The 16,268-nt window shown below is 38.5% G+C and overlaps 1 protein-coding gene across 1 annotated transcript; it reads right to left on the bottom strand.

Annotated features, from left to right (window-relative positions):
- LOC137936271 (agamous-like MADS-box protein AGL61) lies at nucleotides 1-408 on the bottom strand. Its single transcript, XM_068780856.1, has one exon. The coding sequence runs from the start codon at nucleotides 406-408 to the stop codon at nucleotides 1-3; it is 408 nt and encodes a 135-aa protein (XP_068636957.1).
- Nucleotides 409-16,268: the final 15,860 nt, after the last annotated feature.

Here is a 16,268-nt window from a genome sequence, read left to right as displayed (position 1 = left end):
TCATCCTGCGATGCCGATTTGTTGACAAGCGGCAGATGCTTCGCAGACGCTGGCGTTCATCTTCAACTCTTCCACAACACGATTCTTGGCTTTCTCGACATCGATCTGATACAGGAGATCGCAAACCTTCGTCATAATTACTTCAGCTTCTTCCTCAGAGCAGCGATTAGTACCGGAGATGCTCCCCGTCGATCCTCCAAGATAGGCGTCAACAACGGCATCAACGGAGGGCTGGCCGAAGGTGAAAATCTTTCCGTCGGGTGAAAACGTGAACATGGCCACCTGAGCACCGGTCAGAACGGAAAGTTCTGCTGCCTTCTTGAACAAACCCTTGCGTCGCTTCGAGAATGTCACCTGCCTACGATCCTTCTCCTGGATCTCCTTTATCTCCGTCCTTCTCTTACCCATCCTTCACACTTTAGTTTCCCACGGTTGCACTTGGCAGTTGTTCTGGTGCAGTGCGTTTGGTCCTCTTAAATAGAAGCGGAATGCGAAAGCGCGCGGTGCTTTCCTATCTTAATCTCGAACCCGCCTTGGATCCGATACCCACAGCCCGATCCGAATGTCCGACCCGATTAATAAAATTCCTGCGTTAAGGAATAAAATCCCTGCACGTGCGAGTTTTTTTTTATAATAAAATTCCAGCGTTAAGGAATAAAATCCCTGCAAGTGCGATTTTTATTTTTACGTTTTTATAAAAAAATGCAAATCCTATTCTTACCCTATGCTTTTCCTCAAGATGATGCAATTTTGACCGCCCCAATTGCCTCTAGTGCTGGGACGGGGCGTCCAAGGGGGAAAATAATTTTCCCCCTCAACTTAGGTATGTAGGGGGGTTCTATGCTGCACCGACAAGTGTGGTGGCCGGCTGATCTGACGATGGCAGGCAGTGGTCGGTGGTGACGATGACGGGAGAGGGTTTGCATCAGCTGCTCTGGCTGAGATACGACGAGGCGAGGGTGAGGCTAAGGGAGTCGACAACAACGGGCGGCTGAGAAGGCGATGCGTGGGGGGAAGGATTAGGTGCGGCGGCGGCGGCGGCGAGAGGGAGAAGGGAAAAGTGAAAGGGCAAAAGGAAAAGTGAGAGGGAGAAGGGAGATGGAGGCCGAGAGGAAAGAAAAAAATTTCGGAGGAAGAAGATACGAGAGAAGAAAGACACCAAGAGAGGGAAGAGTGGGGAAAAGAGATTGAAACAAAAATTCGACGAGGGTTCGACTCGTTCCGTCCGCTTCATCCAGATGATTCACAATATACTGCAGAATCCGGATTCCCTAAACCGTGGAGATGATTTTTGGATTCATCTAAATCATAAACATGTATTGGGCACAAGTACTTTACTAACGATGTCAGGAGATGAACTGAGTAATTTGGTTAAAGTTCATCTCTTGTGTCAAGTTGACTAAGCCCCCCTCCCTAAGCTAGCGAATATCCAAATTCATTGCCATCACGTTTATGACTTTTTTCAACGAATTTCTAAATTCATTGATGTAATGTCTAAACCTTTTAAAAAATTAATTATTTTTGTCATAAATTTTAGAATTTCATTTGCAAAAGGTGTTTTAAATATTTTATTAATTATGACGATTTAAATTATATTTTGTCATGTTAAAATGAAATAAAAATAAACAAGTAATATGAAAAAATAAAAATTAATTAAAAACTCTTTACACAAAAAGCAAAAACCATATACAAGTTGTAAAAAAAACTATAAAAAATTCAACTCAAGTCTACATATGTGTAAAGAACCCTAAGTCTACATGTGTAAAGAACCCGTGCATCTCATCCTAAAGAGCCAATTGTATAGACTTCATCTTCTCCATGTACTCAACTCTTAAAGAGTTTCATTGCCTTTTATTAACTGGTGAGACTCTTTATTTTATCTATGTACATATATAAGCTGCTCCTGAGTCCAACTCAAATGCTCCTAAGTTTGACTCAAAGTGGTCGAGGCAACTTGGGAGCAAGTGACTGAGTTACACTCATCCCTTTGGTGTACCCAAACCTATCCCCGTATGACCTACACTATGGCATGCTCTTGGATTGGCTGACCAACCTCTTGTACCTGTTGCACCATCCATTATATGTCTTCCTATTGAAAATAAAAAGACCTAGTTACAATAATACATTTTGAATTGAATAAAACATATAAATGATAAAAATAATTTAGTTTTTATATTTACATAATGTACTTCAAACCCTTTGGTCCACTCGTACTGTGATTGATAGGTAATCCTATATTGCTCAACGTTAGAGTAATTTTTACCCTAAAATTTTAAAAACACAGGTGTAAATTTCTTACATAAATTACAAAATTTTAAAAATACTTCAATTTAAATACATACAATCTCCTCTCGGATGTACATAAAATACTTTTGGTCCTGTGGTATGTTGAACATTTTGTTTTCTAACATTTTTAACATTTACAATTTATAATATAGAGTTAAATGTTAGAAAACCAAAAATAATACAAAAACCTTATAGTCTTCTAGGAAAACCCCATCTTCCATCTCTATTCACTCTTCTTCGTGTTTACAATCATTTTATGCAGGAGGGGGCCTCTCCAATCAGCCTTCCCAGTTGTCAAAAAACTTATTATCAAAAATATCATCAAGAAACTGAAAATATCATGCCCATCAAGTTAAAAATATAAAATGCCTTTAAATTGGGGTTGCCACCTGCCAGTGGAATGATAATTTCTAGATGGTAAATTTCAATAATGAGTCGGTTTTGATTAGCCCCAAGAAACATGTACTTTGATCAATGGAATTGAAATATCTATGCATATCATCTTGATGGTTATATTTAGATATCTTTGCAACACCGATCAACAAGTGTCCTCGTTGATTTTTCTCCTAAATTCTCTCATTGGTTTCTAATTAGCTGCTGACATTTTCACAAAGTCTCTCAAATATGAAAGTTTTCAAAAGCTGAGAATGTAGATCGGTGTTGCAAAGATATCAAGTTTTAAGAGGGGGTGTTGGATATTAAACTTGATTGGAATCAAAGAAACATTTGAAGGGTCTATTCTCATTTAAATAGTGAAAATAATGTCATTGAAAAACTGTACTTGTATAGGTTCTAGTGAATCATACTATTCAAGAATTGATGTTTTCTAGAAGAAGTTATTGTCAATTTACTACAGGTTGTTCAACAAAACCGAAATAAGATGCATCCATTGACTAATGTCTTTTGATGTGAAAAGATGCATCCATTGATTAATGTCTTTTGATGTGAAAAGATGTATCCATTGACTAATGTCTTTTGATGTGAAAAGATGCATCCATTGACTAATGTCTTTAGATGAGATAATATACATATATTGATTAGTGACTATTGGAGTGATAAGACGTATCTATTGATTAATATTGAGTAATATAAATACCCATGTACTTAAGTTTTGTAGATAGAGAAAATAATTATATTAAAGAAATTCCTTCTTCTTTTGTCTCTCCTTTATTTTTTGTTCATATTTTATCTTTATTTGAGTTGTTTGCCAACTATTGTTAATATAAAATCCAATAGTGGACATAATTTTGCTGAGTCCCTAAAGAAAAATATACTTGATGAGACTAATTATGTGAACTGGTCACAACGGGTAGACTTAATGCTACGAGGCTATGGGTTTGATAAAATTTATCAAAGTGGATACTCCTCCTCAAAGACCTTCTCGAATAAACTACCCCGATAATCTGAAAGTGTATAAGAAGGACCTTAGAAAATTCAAGGAGTGGGATGATGCTAATGAAATTTTTAGGTCACATATTCTTGGGACTCTAAGTGAGACTCTCTTGATGACTTATTTTCATGTCCCCACTACAAAAGAGATTTTTGACCAGATTCAGGCTAAATATGGTAAAAAGTCGTCTACTCACATCAATAACTTATGGCAAAAGTTCACTCGTGCTAAATGCGCAGAAAATGTTAATGTGAGAAAACATGTAAATGACATGCTTGCCATGACAGATGAGTTACAATATCATGGTAGACCAATGGATAAAGAAACTAAAGTGGTCACCATTGTCAACTCTTTACCCAAATCTCTCAAATATATTCAAGATTTTTATTCTTTGTCCAAGACAAAGTGGACTATATTTGATTTGGTTAATATCATCGACCACCAGTCCGAAAGACTCAATCCAAGTATTGAGTTAGATAAACCTTCACCTAGCGCTAACGTAGTTTTGAAGCTGAAGAAAAAAAATTTTAAGAAGAAGGGAAAGAACTTTTGATTTCAAAATTTTAAGGACATAAAGGTCAATCAACAAAGGGTTGAAGTACATGCAAATCAACGTGTTTACTTCTTCTGTAATAAGCTAGGACATATAAAGAAGTATTGTAGGGCTTTGAAAACCATGCAAGAAGGGCAACAGGAGAACACTAGTGAGTCCTTATCTCTTGAAACTTGTACTATTTTTATCAAGCCTTTTAGTTGGTGGGTTGATTCTGGTGCAACTGTTCATGTATCGAATGAGTTGCAGGGCTTCAAGGAGCTAAGAAAGATTGAGGACAAAACAAGCTTTATTTACATGGGAAATGATGAAAAGGCCATTGTGGAAGGCGTGGGAACTTATCGGCTAAAGCTTGTTGATAATAAGTTTTTTTATTTAGAAGATTGTCTTTATGCTCCTTCTATAAGAAGAAGTCTATTATCTGTATCTTGTCTTGAGAAACTTGGATTTACATTTTACTTTGGAAGTGGAAAGTTTCTTATGTTACAAGATGATAAAGTTATTTTGAGAGATTTTCGAAATTCTGGTCTATATCAATTGCAACTTAGTGGAAATATGGTGTTCAATGTTTCTACTTCTTCGAATATTAAAGAAAATGAATTGTATTTGACGCATTTACGACTAGGGCATATAAACAAGGATAGAATTACAAGACTTGTGACACAAGGATTATTGAAAAATCTTTCACATAATGATTTTCCTATTTGTGAATGTTGTATATATGGGAAAATGAAAAAGATATCCTTTCCATCCAAAGACTCAAGAAGTTCTCATGTTTTGGATATTATTCATTCTGAAATATGTGGACCTATGAATGTGAATACTCGTAATGGTCATTTGTATTTTATCACATTTATAGATGATTTCTCAAGATATGGAAGAGTATATTTACTGCATAGAAAAAATGAGGCCTTAGATTATTTCAAAACCTTCAAATTGGAGGTAGAAAATACCACAGGAAGGAAGATCAAAACATTGCGCACCGACAGAGGTGGAGAGGAGTATTGTTCAGAGCTATTCTCTGAATTTTGCAAGTCAAACAGGATTATCCATATGTTTAGCATGCCTTATACACCTGAACAGAATGGTATTGCTGAAAGGAGAAATCGAACCTTACTAGAGATGGTAAGATTTATGATGGCACTTGCAAATTTGCCAATATCCTGTTGGGGCGAAGCACTATTAACAACTACCTATATCTCAAATAGAGTGCCTTCAAAGTCGGTTGAGAAAACACCTTATGAGGTATGGTCAGGCAAAAGTCCTAGTCTTAACCCTTTTAAAGTATGGGGATGTGTTGCTCATGTTTTAAACTTGATTCTAAGGACAAATTGAAGGCTAAGACTCAAAAATGTTTATTCGTTGGGTACTCTGAACATTCGAAAGAATATAGGTTATATGATCCCAAGGAGAGGGTGATTATTGAAAGTATACATGTAAAATTCATTGAGGATAGATTTGATTGTGATGAAGATTTAGGTACGAAGTATCACTTGGAAGAATATGTTGAAATATCTTCTTCTGAATCTCCTTCTAATATAGAGAATTCTACCCAAACGGATATTCGAAGAGGGACTAGAGAAAGAAAACCTAGTCAACTCCTATCATCTTCAGATTTTTATACCTATGCTGGAGAAACTTATGAAAGAACAAGGATGAATGAAGATGTTATTGATCTTGTCACTTACGAGGAAGCACTCCTTGATGTGGATTTCGACAAGTGGAAGTCGGCAATGGAATAAGAGATGGACTCTATGTACAAAAATGAAGTTTGGAAATTTGTTGATCCTCCTACATCGGTTAAGCCCATTAAGTGCAAGTGAATTTTTACAAGGAAGAGAAATATTGAAGGTAAATTTGAAAGTTTCAAAGCTCATCTTGTTGCCAAGGGTTTTACTCAATAATACGGGATTCATTGTGATGAAATATTCTCTCCTGTTGCAAGAATACAGTCTATTCGAGCTCTCCTGGCATTGGTTGCATATTATGACTATGAGTTGTTCCAAATGGATGTTAAAACTGCTTTTCTAAATGGAAATTTGGATGAGAAGATTTATATGGAACAACCACGTGGATTTGTTAGACTTGGAACTAAAGCAAAGGTGTGTAAGTTTGACAAGTCTATTTACGATTTGAAACAAGCCTCAAGATTATGGAATATCAAGTTTAATGAAGCAAATACAACATATGGTTTTACTTAGAATCTTGAAGATCACACTGTTTATATCAAAACAGTGGGAGAACGCATTGCTTTAATTACTTTATACGTAGATGATATTTTATTAGCCGGGAATGATATTCAGTTACTCCAAGGTATAAAGAGATGGTTGTTTCAGACATTTGATTTGAAATACCTTGGGGAAGCTTCTTATATTCTTGGCATTAAAATTCTACGGGATAGATCTTTGTGAAAAATGAGTTTGTCTCAAGAGAAGTTTATCGACACTCTTCTGGATCGGTTTCACATGTCCAACTGTATACAAGGTAAAGTACCTTATGATAGCACTAAAAAGATGAGCCAAGTGGATTGTCCTTCTCGCATCAAAGATAAGTTGGACGAATCTAAGTATCCATACGCTTCTGTTGTGGGGAGTTTTATGTATGCTCTTATATGTACAGGACCTGATCTTGCTTATGCTGTTGGGATTCTTAGCCGGTTTCAGGCTAATCCAGGTTTCACTCACTGGGAAGGGGTAAAATGGGTAATGAGCTATCTAAAATGAACAAAGTCATATGCTTTGACTTATCAAACAGACAAGTTGGAATTGGTTGGTTATTCCGACTCAGATTATAAAGGATGTATTGATACCCGAAAGTCTACTTCTGGTTTTATCTTTATGTTTGGCGGAGGTGCCATTTCTTGGAAAAGCAAGAAGCAAGACTGTGTCGCTCAATCAACCATAGAGGCAAAATATGTGGCTATGATCCTAGCTACAAGAGAGGTTGTCTTTCTTCACAAATTTTTGCGAAGTCTTCTAGTGGTAGACTATGTGGAGCGACCTATTCCTCTCTTTTGTGATAACGCATCTGCTATTATTATCACAAAAGATCTGAAGTGTCACTCCAAGGCTAAACATATCGAGGGGAAATACCACTACATACGAGACATGCTGAGGAAGGGGGAAGTTGTTATTTATAAGGTATCTTCTCCAGATAACTTAGCTAATGCACTAACCAAGTGTCTTCCCGTGACCAGTTTCACTTTCCATGTGGGGAACATGGGTTTGATTTGTTTATAATTGATGAGACCAAGTTGGAGAACATTGTTTTGTATGCATTGTGGTCTCAATGATTTGTAATACTATGTATGTCATGACATTGTAATTTATATTCCATGGAATGATTTTGAAAGAATGCAAATGGTTTTGTGTGATAATATGAGTACTCAGTGTATACCTTGAAATTTAGCTTCCTCATCAGGTATATACTTGTACGTGTATATGTGAGGGCCTCAATAGGGAATGACGGTTGAGTTTCTAAATTTTCCAGGCCAATGGGACTGCATAGGCACAGTTTCCTTTACGGCTAATACTCATGCTAGTATAGAGCTTTACCCAGAGCTCCTCAAGTACTGAGTATGCTATGGACAGTGAGATGCCTTGATGTCTAACTTTTCTATTAGGTATATAAACTTGTATGTATATACGGAAGGGTCTCAATAAGAAGGTAGGGTTGGATGTCTAAATTATTTAGGCCTATGGTACTGATTAGGCACAGTTACCTTAGTGGTTAATACTCGAACCGGTATAGAGCTTTACCCTCAGTTTAGGTCCGAGTATGCTATGAATGGAGACCGCAGAACTGGCAAATTGGACAAGTATGGATTTGGCTTATTCCCCAGCCTTGGATATCTAAGATATTTATTGTGTAGGCCTGGGTTAACTACACATGTATATTAAAGTGTTTAAGGTAATGCCTATGGTCATAGTATGGTTTTATGTGTCAAAATTGATTTTTCAAATGTTTTTTTCGAAAATTGGAATTTGAAATGGATTTGAAACCAAGTGGAAGTTTGTTGGAATTATGGTTTCAAAGATATTATTTATAAAATAAAGTTACCATGATTTTAGTGGCGTGGGGCCCACTTCTAGATACTTTGTCATTGGATGTTTAGTACAGGGAATAATGGCCAACACATCCCCCTGTAGAGGTAGATTCATTGGGTGCATTGACTGGACACATCCCTTGGGCATAAGGTAATGTATCTCTCTTGAGGGGATGTATCTCTCCTTAGAGGATGTATCTTTCCTAAGGGGATGTATCCTTATGAATAGTCATTAGTGCCACACCCTTTGGAAATCTATAAATTCTTCCACGACCTTACAAGTGATGCTAAGGCTATTTACACACCCAGTTTGGCTAAACGGGAGCAAGTTTATCACTTGTAAACGAATTATCAAAGGTTATCTTGTGCACTTCAAGTTCTATTTATATTCTTCAAGATGAAAGGTGCGCTCTATTTATTATTCTTATTTCAATTCTATGATATATGTGTGACTTTCATAATAATAGAATTATGGAGGATTTAATATCTATTTCTATGATATTTATTTTATTATTATTAGACATCAAGTCTAACATATTCTGCACATAAGGTTTCAGGGGATTGTACAAAGGTATCTTGCCTAGGTACTATAATACTGTTCCCAATGGAGTCTATCAACATGCAGCTTTCATAGGAGCCAATAGCTGCTTGCAGTGAATTTTTTCTTCTGTATGCTCCTTCCACAGTATTCCATATTCCACCAGAAACCAGAAAGTTGAGATCGAAGAAAGAAAGTGAAAGCTTAGAAAATCGAAGGAGACAAGGTTTGGTCAGTGATGATGAGATATCTGGCCTTCGCATTGGTTTGAAACTTTGGCAATTGCGGGTCTGAAGGGTGTTGAGGATCATTTACCTTCAAATTTATCTAGTGGAATGAAAAATATACTGAAATTGAATGGTTCCGAAACTGAAGCATCCTCTGTTCGGTGTGATAAAGAAGGGCCACTCCCTCTGACATTATTCTCTCTAATTTCAAGGCGCTCCATGTGTGACGCTCTTGCAATTCCAGCATTGACTTCTCTCCTAACTTCAGAACCAGTATTAGCTACTGATGTGCCGTGTGAAAACATATCCCCTTCCACACTCTTTTACTCTTTGATATGGACTCTTTGTTCCTCATTGAGACTGCATTAAGCTAGGATTTGAGTAACTCTAAAAATGATTGAAATTTTGAAGGCGTTGCTCTGTCTTGATGAATTGGTGAAGGCGGGTGCGGCATGTTAATGTAAATATGTATATGTAAAGGGGCATACTTGTCTTTTTCTTTTGTCCAAGGGCACACTTGTAAATTCCCTCTTCCTCTTCTTTTTTGAATAGGGTTTCTCATCAACCCGACGGATTTCGTAACCTGAATGAGAGTTTGATAATGGAAAAACCTCTCTAAAATCAGAGAGATTTACATGGTATCAGTGCGGGAAATCGAGCAATTTTGCTTCGATTTTTCAGTCTAAGGTGATTTGGTTGCTCTCGCACTCGATTTTTTGTTTTGTTTTGCTTGGTTTGTGCTCGTTCTGCTCGTCTGCTCCTCGACCGGTGATCTCTGGTGCTTGAAGACGCCTCACCGCCCCGCAAAAGCCTTGTCGTGGGTTGAATCCTCGTTTCGGCACCCTCAGAGGTTGGTTCCCCTCTATTTCTGGGATATTTGTGGCTTATGTTGCTCTGTCTCGTCGACCTCTGATATAACCTGTGCGATTTCTGTCCGTGGAGGGCATTACGGACTCGTGGAATTTTAAAATTCCTGCAGTAGGTTTACCATTGAAATTTGTTGATTTTGGGGTTTTGGAGTGGGTTTCGGAAATAATTCTATTGGTGGTTGTTTGAAGTTCTCGTGTTATTATTTTTTTGAGAAAGAGTGATATAGATTTGTGTTTGTGAGGGAAGTTGATTGTAGTGGCTGGGTTGAGAGCTGGTTTCAGTTTGTACCTTTCTATGGATTCAATTTGTCATGATATGAAGGTTATTTCTGTCTGGTTAAATGGGAGTAATTACTCTCTTTGGAAGTTTGTGATGCGAAATTTTCTAGTTGGAAAAGACCTATGGGATTACATTGATGGAAATATCATTGCTCCAGAACCTACATCCACTGACTTCATCAAAGAAAATCAGAAGTGGTTGACTGATAATGCAAAAATCATCACTTGGATCAACAACTCAGTGGATCAGTCTATTAGTTTGCAACTGTTGAAGAATGAGACTGCAAAAGAAATATGAGACTATTTGGAAACTCTGTATGAACAGCCAAACTTTGCCAAAAGGTATCAGATTGAGACAGAACTTCGGTCTGCTAAGCAAGGTGATCGTACAATTCAAGAATTCTACTCATTTATGACACCTCTGTGGGATCAACTATATATGATGGATACACCCTCCTTTCGGAAGCCCCCTAAATATACCAGAGCATGTGATGATCGCAAGCTTACCGACTTTCTTATGGCTCTTCGCAGTGATTTTGAACTAATAAGAGGATCAATGATCCATAGAGCTCTGCTACCCACCTTGTCTACAGCTGTATCTAAATTGTTGGCTGAAGAAACACCAGTGTCCCTCATTGCAATGCAACAATAAAACTCAAGGCAATTTCAAACCTACACAACATCATGCCTCTAGTCGTCAAAATCAAGGCCATTTCAAATCTGCACCACATCATGCCTTCAGTTGTCCACCTCCGCATAGAGGTTTTCGTCCATCTGCTGCCATTGGGTCTTTGGATTGTTCAGATGCCTCTTCTGCCCCAGCTCCCACCAGCAGTGATTCTACGCCTGATCTCTCATCATTAGCTGCTGAGTTCACTCGCATTCTTGGCAAGTCGTCTGCTCTCAGTACTCAATTTGCATCTCATACAAGTATGTCTTGTTTGGCTGGCTCCAGTGACACTCATAAATGGATCTTAGATTCTGGAGCCACACACCATATGACACCCCACTTGTCTCTTTTACATGATTGTGTTAAGCCTTCTCACCCAGTTAACATCCAAGCTGCTAATGGCTCTCCCATGCCACTAGCCTCGGTTGGAACTGTCACTCACCCTACTTGGTCTTTGTCTAATGTTTTCTTTATTCCCCATCTAGCTGTTAACCTTCTTTCAATTGGCAAACTTACTGATTTAGGTCTTACCATTACCTTTGCTTCTGATCATTGTCTTATACAGGATCGCAAGTTCGGGAGGCAGATTGGGATAGGCCATAGAGAAGGTGGTCTTTACTTGCTTGATGACTTGAAATTGCCAGTATCTCTGCAGGTGTCTAGTTTTTCAGTTCAATCCATGTTGTAAGATTTACTTTCTGTAGATAACTCTTTTTACTTATGGCATACTCGTTTAGGACATGTTTCTGCTTCTCGTTTACAGTTTATGATCAAACACAATATGTCAGATTCTACTATTAAATCTTCCCCTCTTTGTGATTGTGTTGGTTGTAATCTTGGCAAACAATGTCATTTACCCTTTACATTAAGTCACTCGGTCACTTCTTCTCCCTTTGATCTTGTTCACTCTGATGTTTGGGGACCTGCACCTGTATCCACTAAAGGTGGGCCTCGCTATTATGCATTGATTGTCGATGATTTTACTCGTTTCTCTTGGATATTTCTTATGCATCGAAAATCAGACTTCTATTCTATTTATGTTCAATTTTGTGCTATGGTGCGAACCCATTTTTCCACTCACATTAAATTTTTTCGCTCTGATTTGGGTGGTGAATATATGTCATCTTTATTGAATGATTTTTTGAAGTCTGAGGGCACTATTCATCAATTGTCTTGTCCTTATACACCTCAACAGAATGGTGTTGCAGAACGTAAACATTGTCATCTTCTTGAAACCGCTCGCTCTTTACTGCTCCATGCCTCTGTCCCTTCTGAATTTTGGGGGGAAGCCCTTCATACTGCCACTTATTTGATTAATCAAATTCCTTCATTTGTTTCTGGCAGTATCTCTCATTTTGAACGATTGTATGGTGTTCGTCCTACCTATGATCACTTGCGAGTCTTTGGTTGCGCCTACTTTGTTTTATTACCCCCTTCATGTCGCACTAAATTGTCTGCCAAATCTGCATTGTGTGTGTTTCTAGGTTATGGTTTTGGTAAAAAAGGATACCGATGTTATCATCCTGAGTCTGGTAGACTTTTTGTTTCTCACAATGTTAAATTTTTGGAACAACTCTGTTACTTTTAGATTCCGTTGTCTACTCCTGGTTTGCATGATACAGAATTGTTACACATTGATCCCTTTGTGTCTGATGAGCCCCATGGTGACCAGTTAATCATTCACCATCCGTCCACTGATTCACCCCTCCATCCGGAGGTCTCCACTATGCCTTCACAACAGTCACATGCAGGTACTGACTTACCTTCTCCTATGGTGCCTCTCCCTCTCGACTCTCTGGACTCTGGTGATCCGCATCTTGCCACCCCTCGCATTTCCACTCGTGTTTGCCGTCTCCCTCAGAGGTATAGTCCATCTTCATATTTGCTCTCTTCCCCCTATTTGACCTTTTTGTCTAAGATTCATTCTTTTGTTGAGCCTAAGTCATACAAGGAAGCTATATCCGATGCACATTGGCGACAAGCTATTAATGATGAGCTCACCGCCCTGCACCAAATAGGTACTTGGGAGTTGGTTCAACTTCCTCCAGGTAAGCATGCTATTGGTTGTAAATGGTTTTTCAAAGTCAAAACTCAATCTGATGGTATACTTGAGCGATACAAAGCTCCGTTAGTTGCTAAAAGATTCTCCCAAATTGAAGGCCTTGATTATGATGAGACTTTTGCTCCAGTTGCTCAAATGAAGAACATTCACACCTTGATTTCTATTGCAACTGTTCAAAAATGGCATCTTCATCAAATGGATGTTAAAAATGCCTTTTTAAATGGTGATTTGACCGAGGAGGTATATATGCGGCCACCACCAGGCCTTCCTCATCCAGCTGGTTATGTTTGCCATCTTCAACGGGCTTTATATGGTCTCAAACAAGCTCCCCACGCTTGGTTTGCGAAGTTCAGTTCCTCTTTGATCCATCTTGGCTTTGTTGCTTCCAAGAATAATTCCGCCATGTTCATTCATAAAACTGTTGTGGGGCATATTGTGGTCCTTCTATATGTTGATGATATGATTGTGACTGGTGATGATGAAGTTGGCATTGCAGACCTTAAACAACAATTTCATTCTCTCTTTGAAATGAAGGATCTTGGATATTTACGGTATTTTTTGGGTATTGAAGTTGCCAATTCTCCTGAAGGTTATATTTTGTTTTAATCAAAATACATCTTTGAAGTGATCAGTCGTGCAGGATTGACAGATGATCGGATTATAGATTCTCCCATTGAACTCAATCATCGCCTTAGCCCTATAGATGGTGACTTGTTGTCAGATGTTACCCGATACAGAGAGGTAGTTGGGTCCCTAGTTTACTTGACGGTAACCCGTCCTGATATTACCTATGTTGTTCATGTGGTTAGTCAGTTTGCTTCCGCTCCTCGTACCACTCATTGGACAGCCGTTCTCCGTATCTTACGTTACTTACGTGGCACTGTGCATCATGGCTTACTTTTGTCTTCCACCTTTGATTTGGTTCTCACTGGTTATTCTGATGCTGACTGAGCTAGTGATCCGACAAATCGAAAATCTACTAATGGGTATTGTATATTCCTTGGCAATGCTTTGGTGGCTTGGAAGAGTAAGAAACAATCCATTGTCTTTCGCTCTTCTTCCGAGGCAGAATATCGGGCCATGGCAACCACTACTGCTGAGTTAATTTGGTTTCGCCGATTACTTGAAGAACTTGGCTTTCCTCAACTGTCTGCTACCCCTATGTTTTGTGATAATCAAAGTGCCATTCAGATTGCCAAGAATCCGATTTTTCATGAGCGTACGAAGCATACTGAGATTGATTGTCACTTTGTGCGGCATCACTACTTACAAGGCTCTCTCACCTTGCCCCATGTTTCCTCCACATCTCTTGCGGACGTCTTCACCAAATCACATCTAGCTCCTCGTTTTCATTATCTCATATGCAAACTTATGTTACTTGCCCCTTCATAAGTTTGAGGGGGGGTGTTAATGTAAATATGTATATGTAAAGGGGCATACTTGTCTTTTTCTTTGGTCCAAGGGCATACTTATAAATTCCTTCTCTTTTTTTTTGAATAGGGTTTCTCATCAACCCAACAGATTTCGTAACCTGAATGAGAGTTTGATCATGGAAAAACTTCTTTGAAATCAGAGAGATTTACATGGCAGAGTTCCTATAGACACCAAACCTACTAGCCACAACAACACTTGATATAGAAGCTAAGGCAGGAGCAGGTTCTGATTGAGAAGGAGATAACTGAAGGAAATTTATCTCCAACAAGGGTCATAAAAAAATAAAAAATAATAAAAAATATAATAATAATACTCAATTAGACAAACACTAACCGTGCATCCAATTTTGGCCAACGCTGAGCCATTTGCAGAGGTTACAGGCCCTAGAGACAAGGAAAATTAAACAGCTTCAGTATTATAACTAAAGAAATGAAAGATAGCACAACAACAAAATGAAGTAAAAGAGATCCAGACCAAGTGCAACAGAAGTATCTCTGCATTAGGTGAGAAAGTGCAACAGAAGTATCTTGGCATTTGGTGAGAGGCCTAGCATCTGATAGCATCTAGACGTAAAGACTCAAGAAGATAGCGTTCGTAAAAGCGAAGTGGGAAGAGACGCCTATAAGCATCAACATCCATCTCCCCGGCTAACCCCCCTTCAGTGGAAGGGCTGAAGGGGTCTCCATCTCCGTTCTTCCTAACACAACAAGACTCTCAAGGAGAATTACCTTCAGCACTAGACAAACACCGGAAGCTTTCTGAGCACTCCCTCCTGAATTATGCTGATTGCTGAAGGATGCAACATAGTAAACCCAGCTGTTCCATTAACTCAGACAATATCAGATAAGTTGGTCGAAATCTCTAAAATCGTTGGTGCGAGTTAGTAACAAAGCTAACGAGTAATACTATTGGTTGATTACTTAGAAGACAACTTATACATCGAATAAAAAGACATTGAAGTCTAAATGCCAGGCTATAAACAGAAAGTGGAGCTCAAGGAGCTACATCACGTTTATAAACCCTTGTTCCGCTGCAACTGGACACCCTTGTCAGCTTAAGCAAGTGACCTGGTCGAATTTAACACCACTAATTGGTCGAATTTAACTTCATTACTTGATAAGAAAAACAGAGCAGAGAAGCAACTAAACAAAATCTCGCGTCCGAATCTGTTTCGACTGGAGATTTCCTGGTCGTTAGCTGGACAAGAGGGTTTCCACAGTGTGAACGGAAAGAGAAAAGTTATTAACCCACGGAAAGGATTCAGGTTTTGAAAGAAGGACAGCCAATCAAATCTCTAAAAAATAAAATCTCTGCCTATCAAATCTCCCAGTATCTCTTTTTCACTTTCCGTTTTTGATTGAAGATTCCTGATCTGGGACGAAGCAAAGGTTAGAAACAGACGATTCCCACCCGCCGACTCTGAGCATAATTTCGACGACGGTGTTGTTTCCGGCAATGCCTATTGACGATTTGGAAGCTCGAAATTTTTCAAGAACATGAAAATTCACTTTAAAGAATCAGATATTTAGATTGAATGTAAACGTCAGCTTAAATATGCAAATTAGTGAGTAAACCTAACTGTGCAGATAATCTATCAAAAGAATACAAGCAAGAAGTATCTGATTTGTGATCGGTAAAAATTACAAGTGTGGAATGTCTGATAATTGCAAATTACAAGAAATTAAAATCCCACCGATAATCAACCTACCAAAATATAAAAACAAGAATCTTCGCTTGGAAAATTAAAGAATCAGCCCAACTGTGATCGATAGTTACAATTCTAGAATGTCTGTCCGAAAGGAAGCGACCAGGAGCTGCAATAACAACAATGACGAACTATGTTTAACAAGGAGGAACATCGAACTCCGGAAAAACACCACTCAATAAAGACTCCAACTCCAAGTCATGAAACATG

The sequence above is a fragment of the Aristolochia californica genome, unplaced genomic scaffold, assembly GCF_029961685.1.
Source record: "Aristolochia californica isolate CCGP_79_NKW_82.1479 unplaced genomic scaffold, dmAriCali1.0.hap1 SCAF_7, whole genome shotgun sequence".
NCBI lineage: Eukaryota > Viridiplantae > Streptophyta > Magnoliopsida > Piperales > Aristolochiaceae > Aristolochia > Aristolochia californica.
The sequence above is the reverse complement of the archived record's forward strand: the minus strand, read 5'-3'. Positions and strand labels throughout refer to the sequence as shown.

What these genes read in the sequence shown, in the direction of transcription:
- LOC137936271 (XM_068780856.1), bottom strand. Translation starts at nt 408, where the DNA reads ATGGGTAAGAGAAGGACGGAGATAAAGGAGATCCAGGAGAAGGATCGT.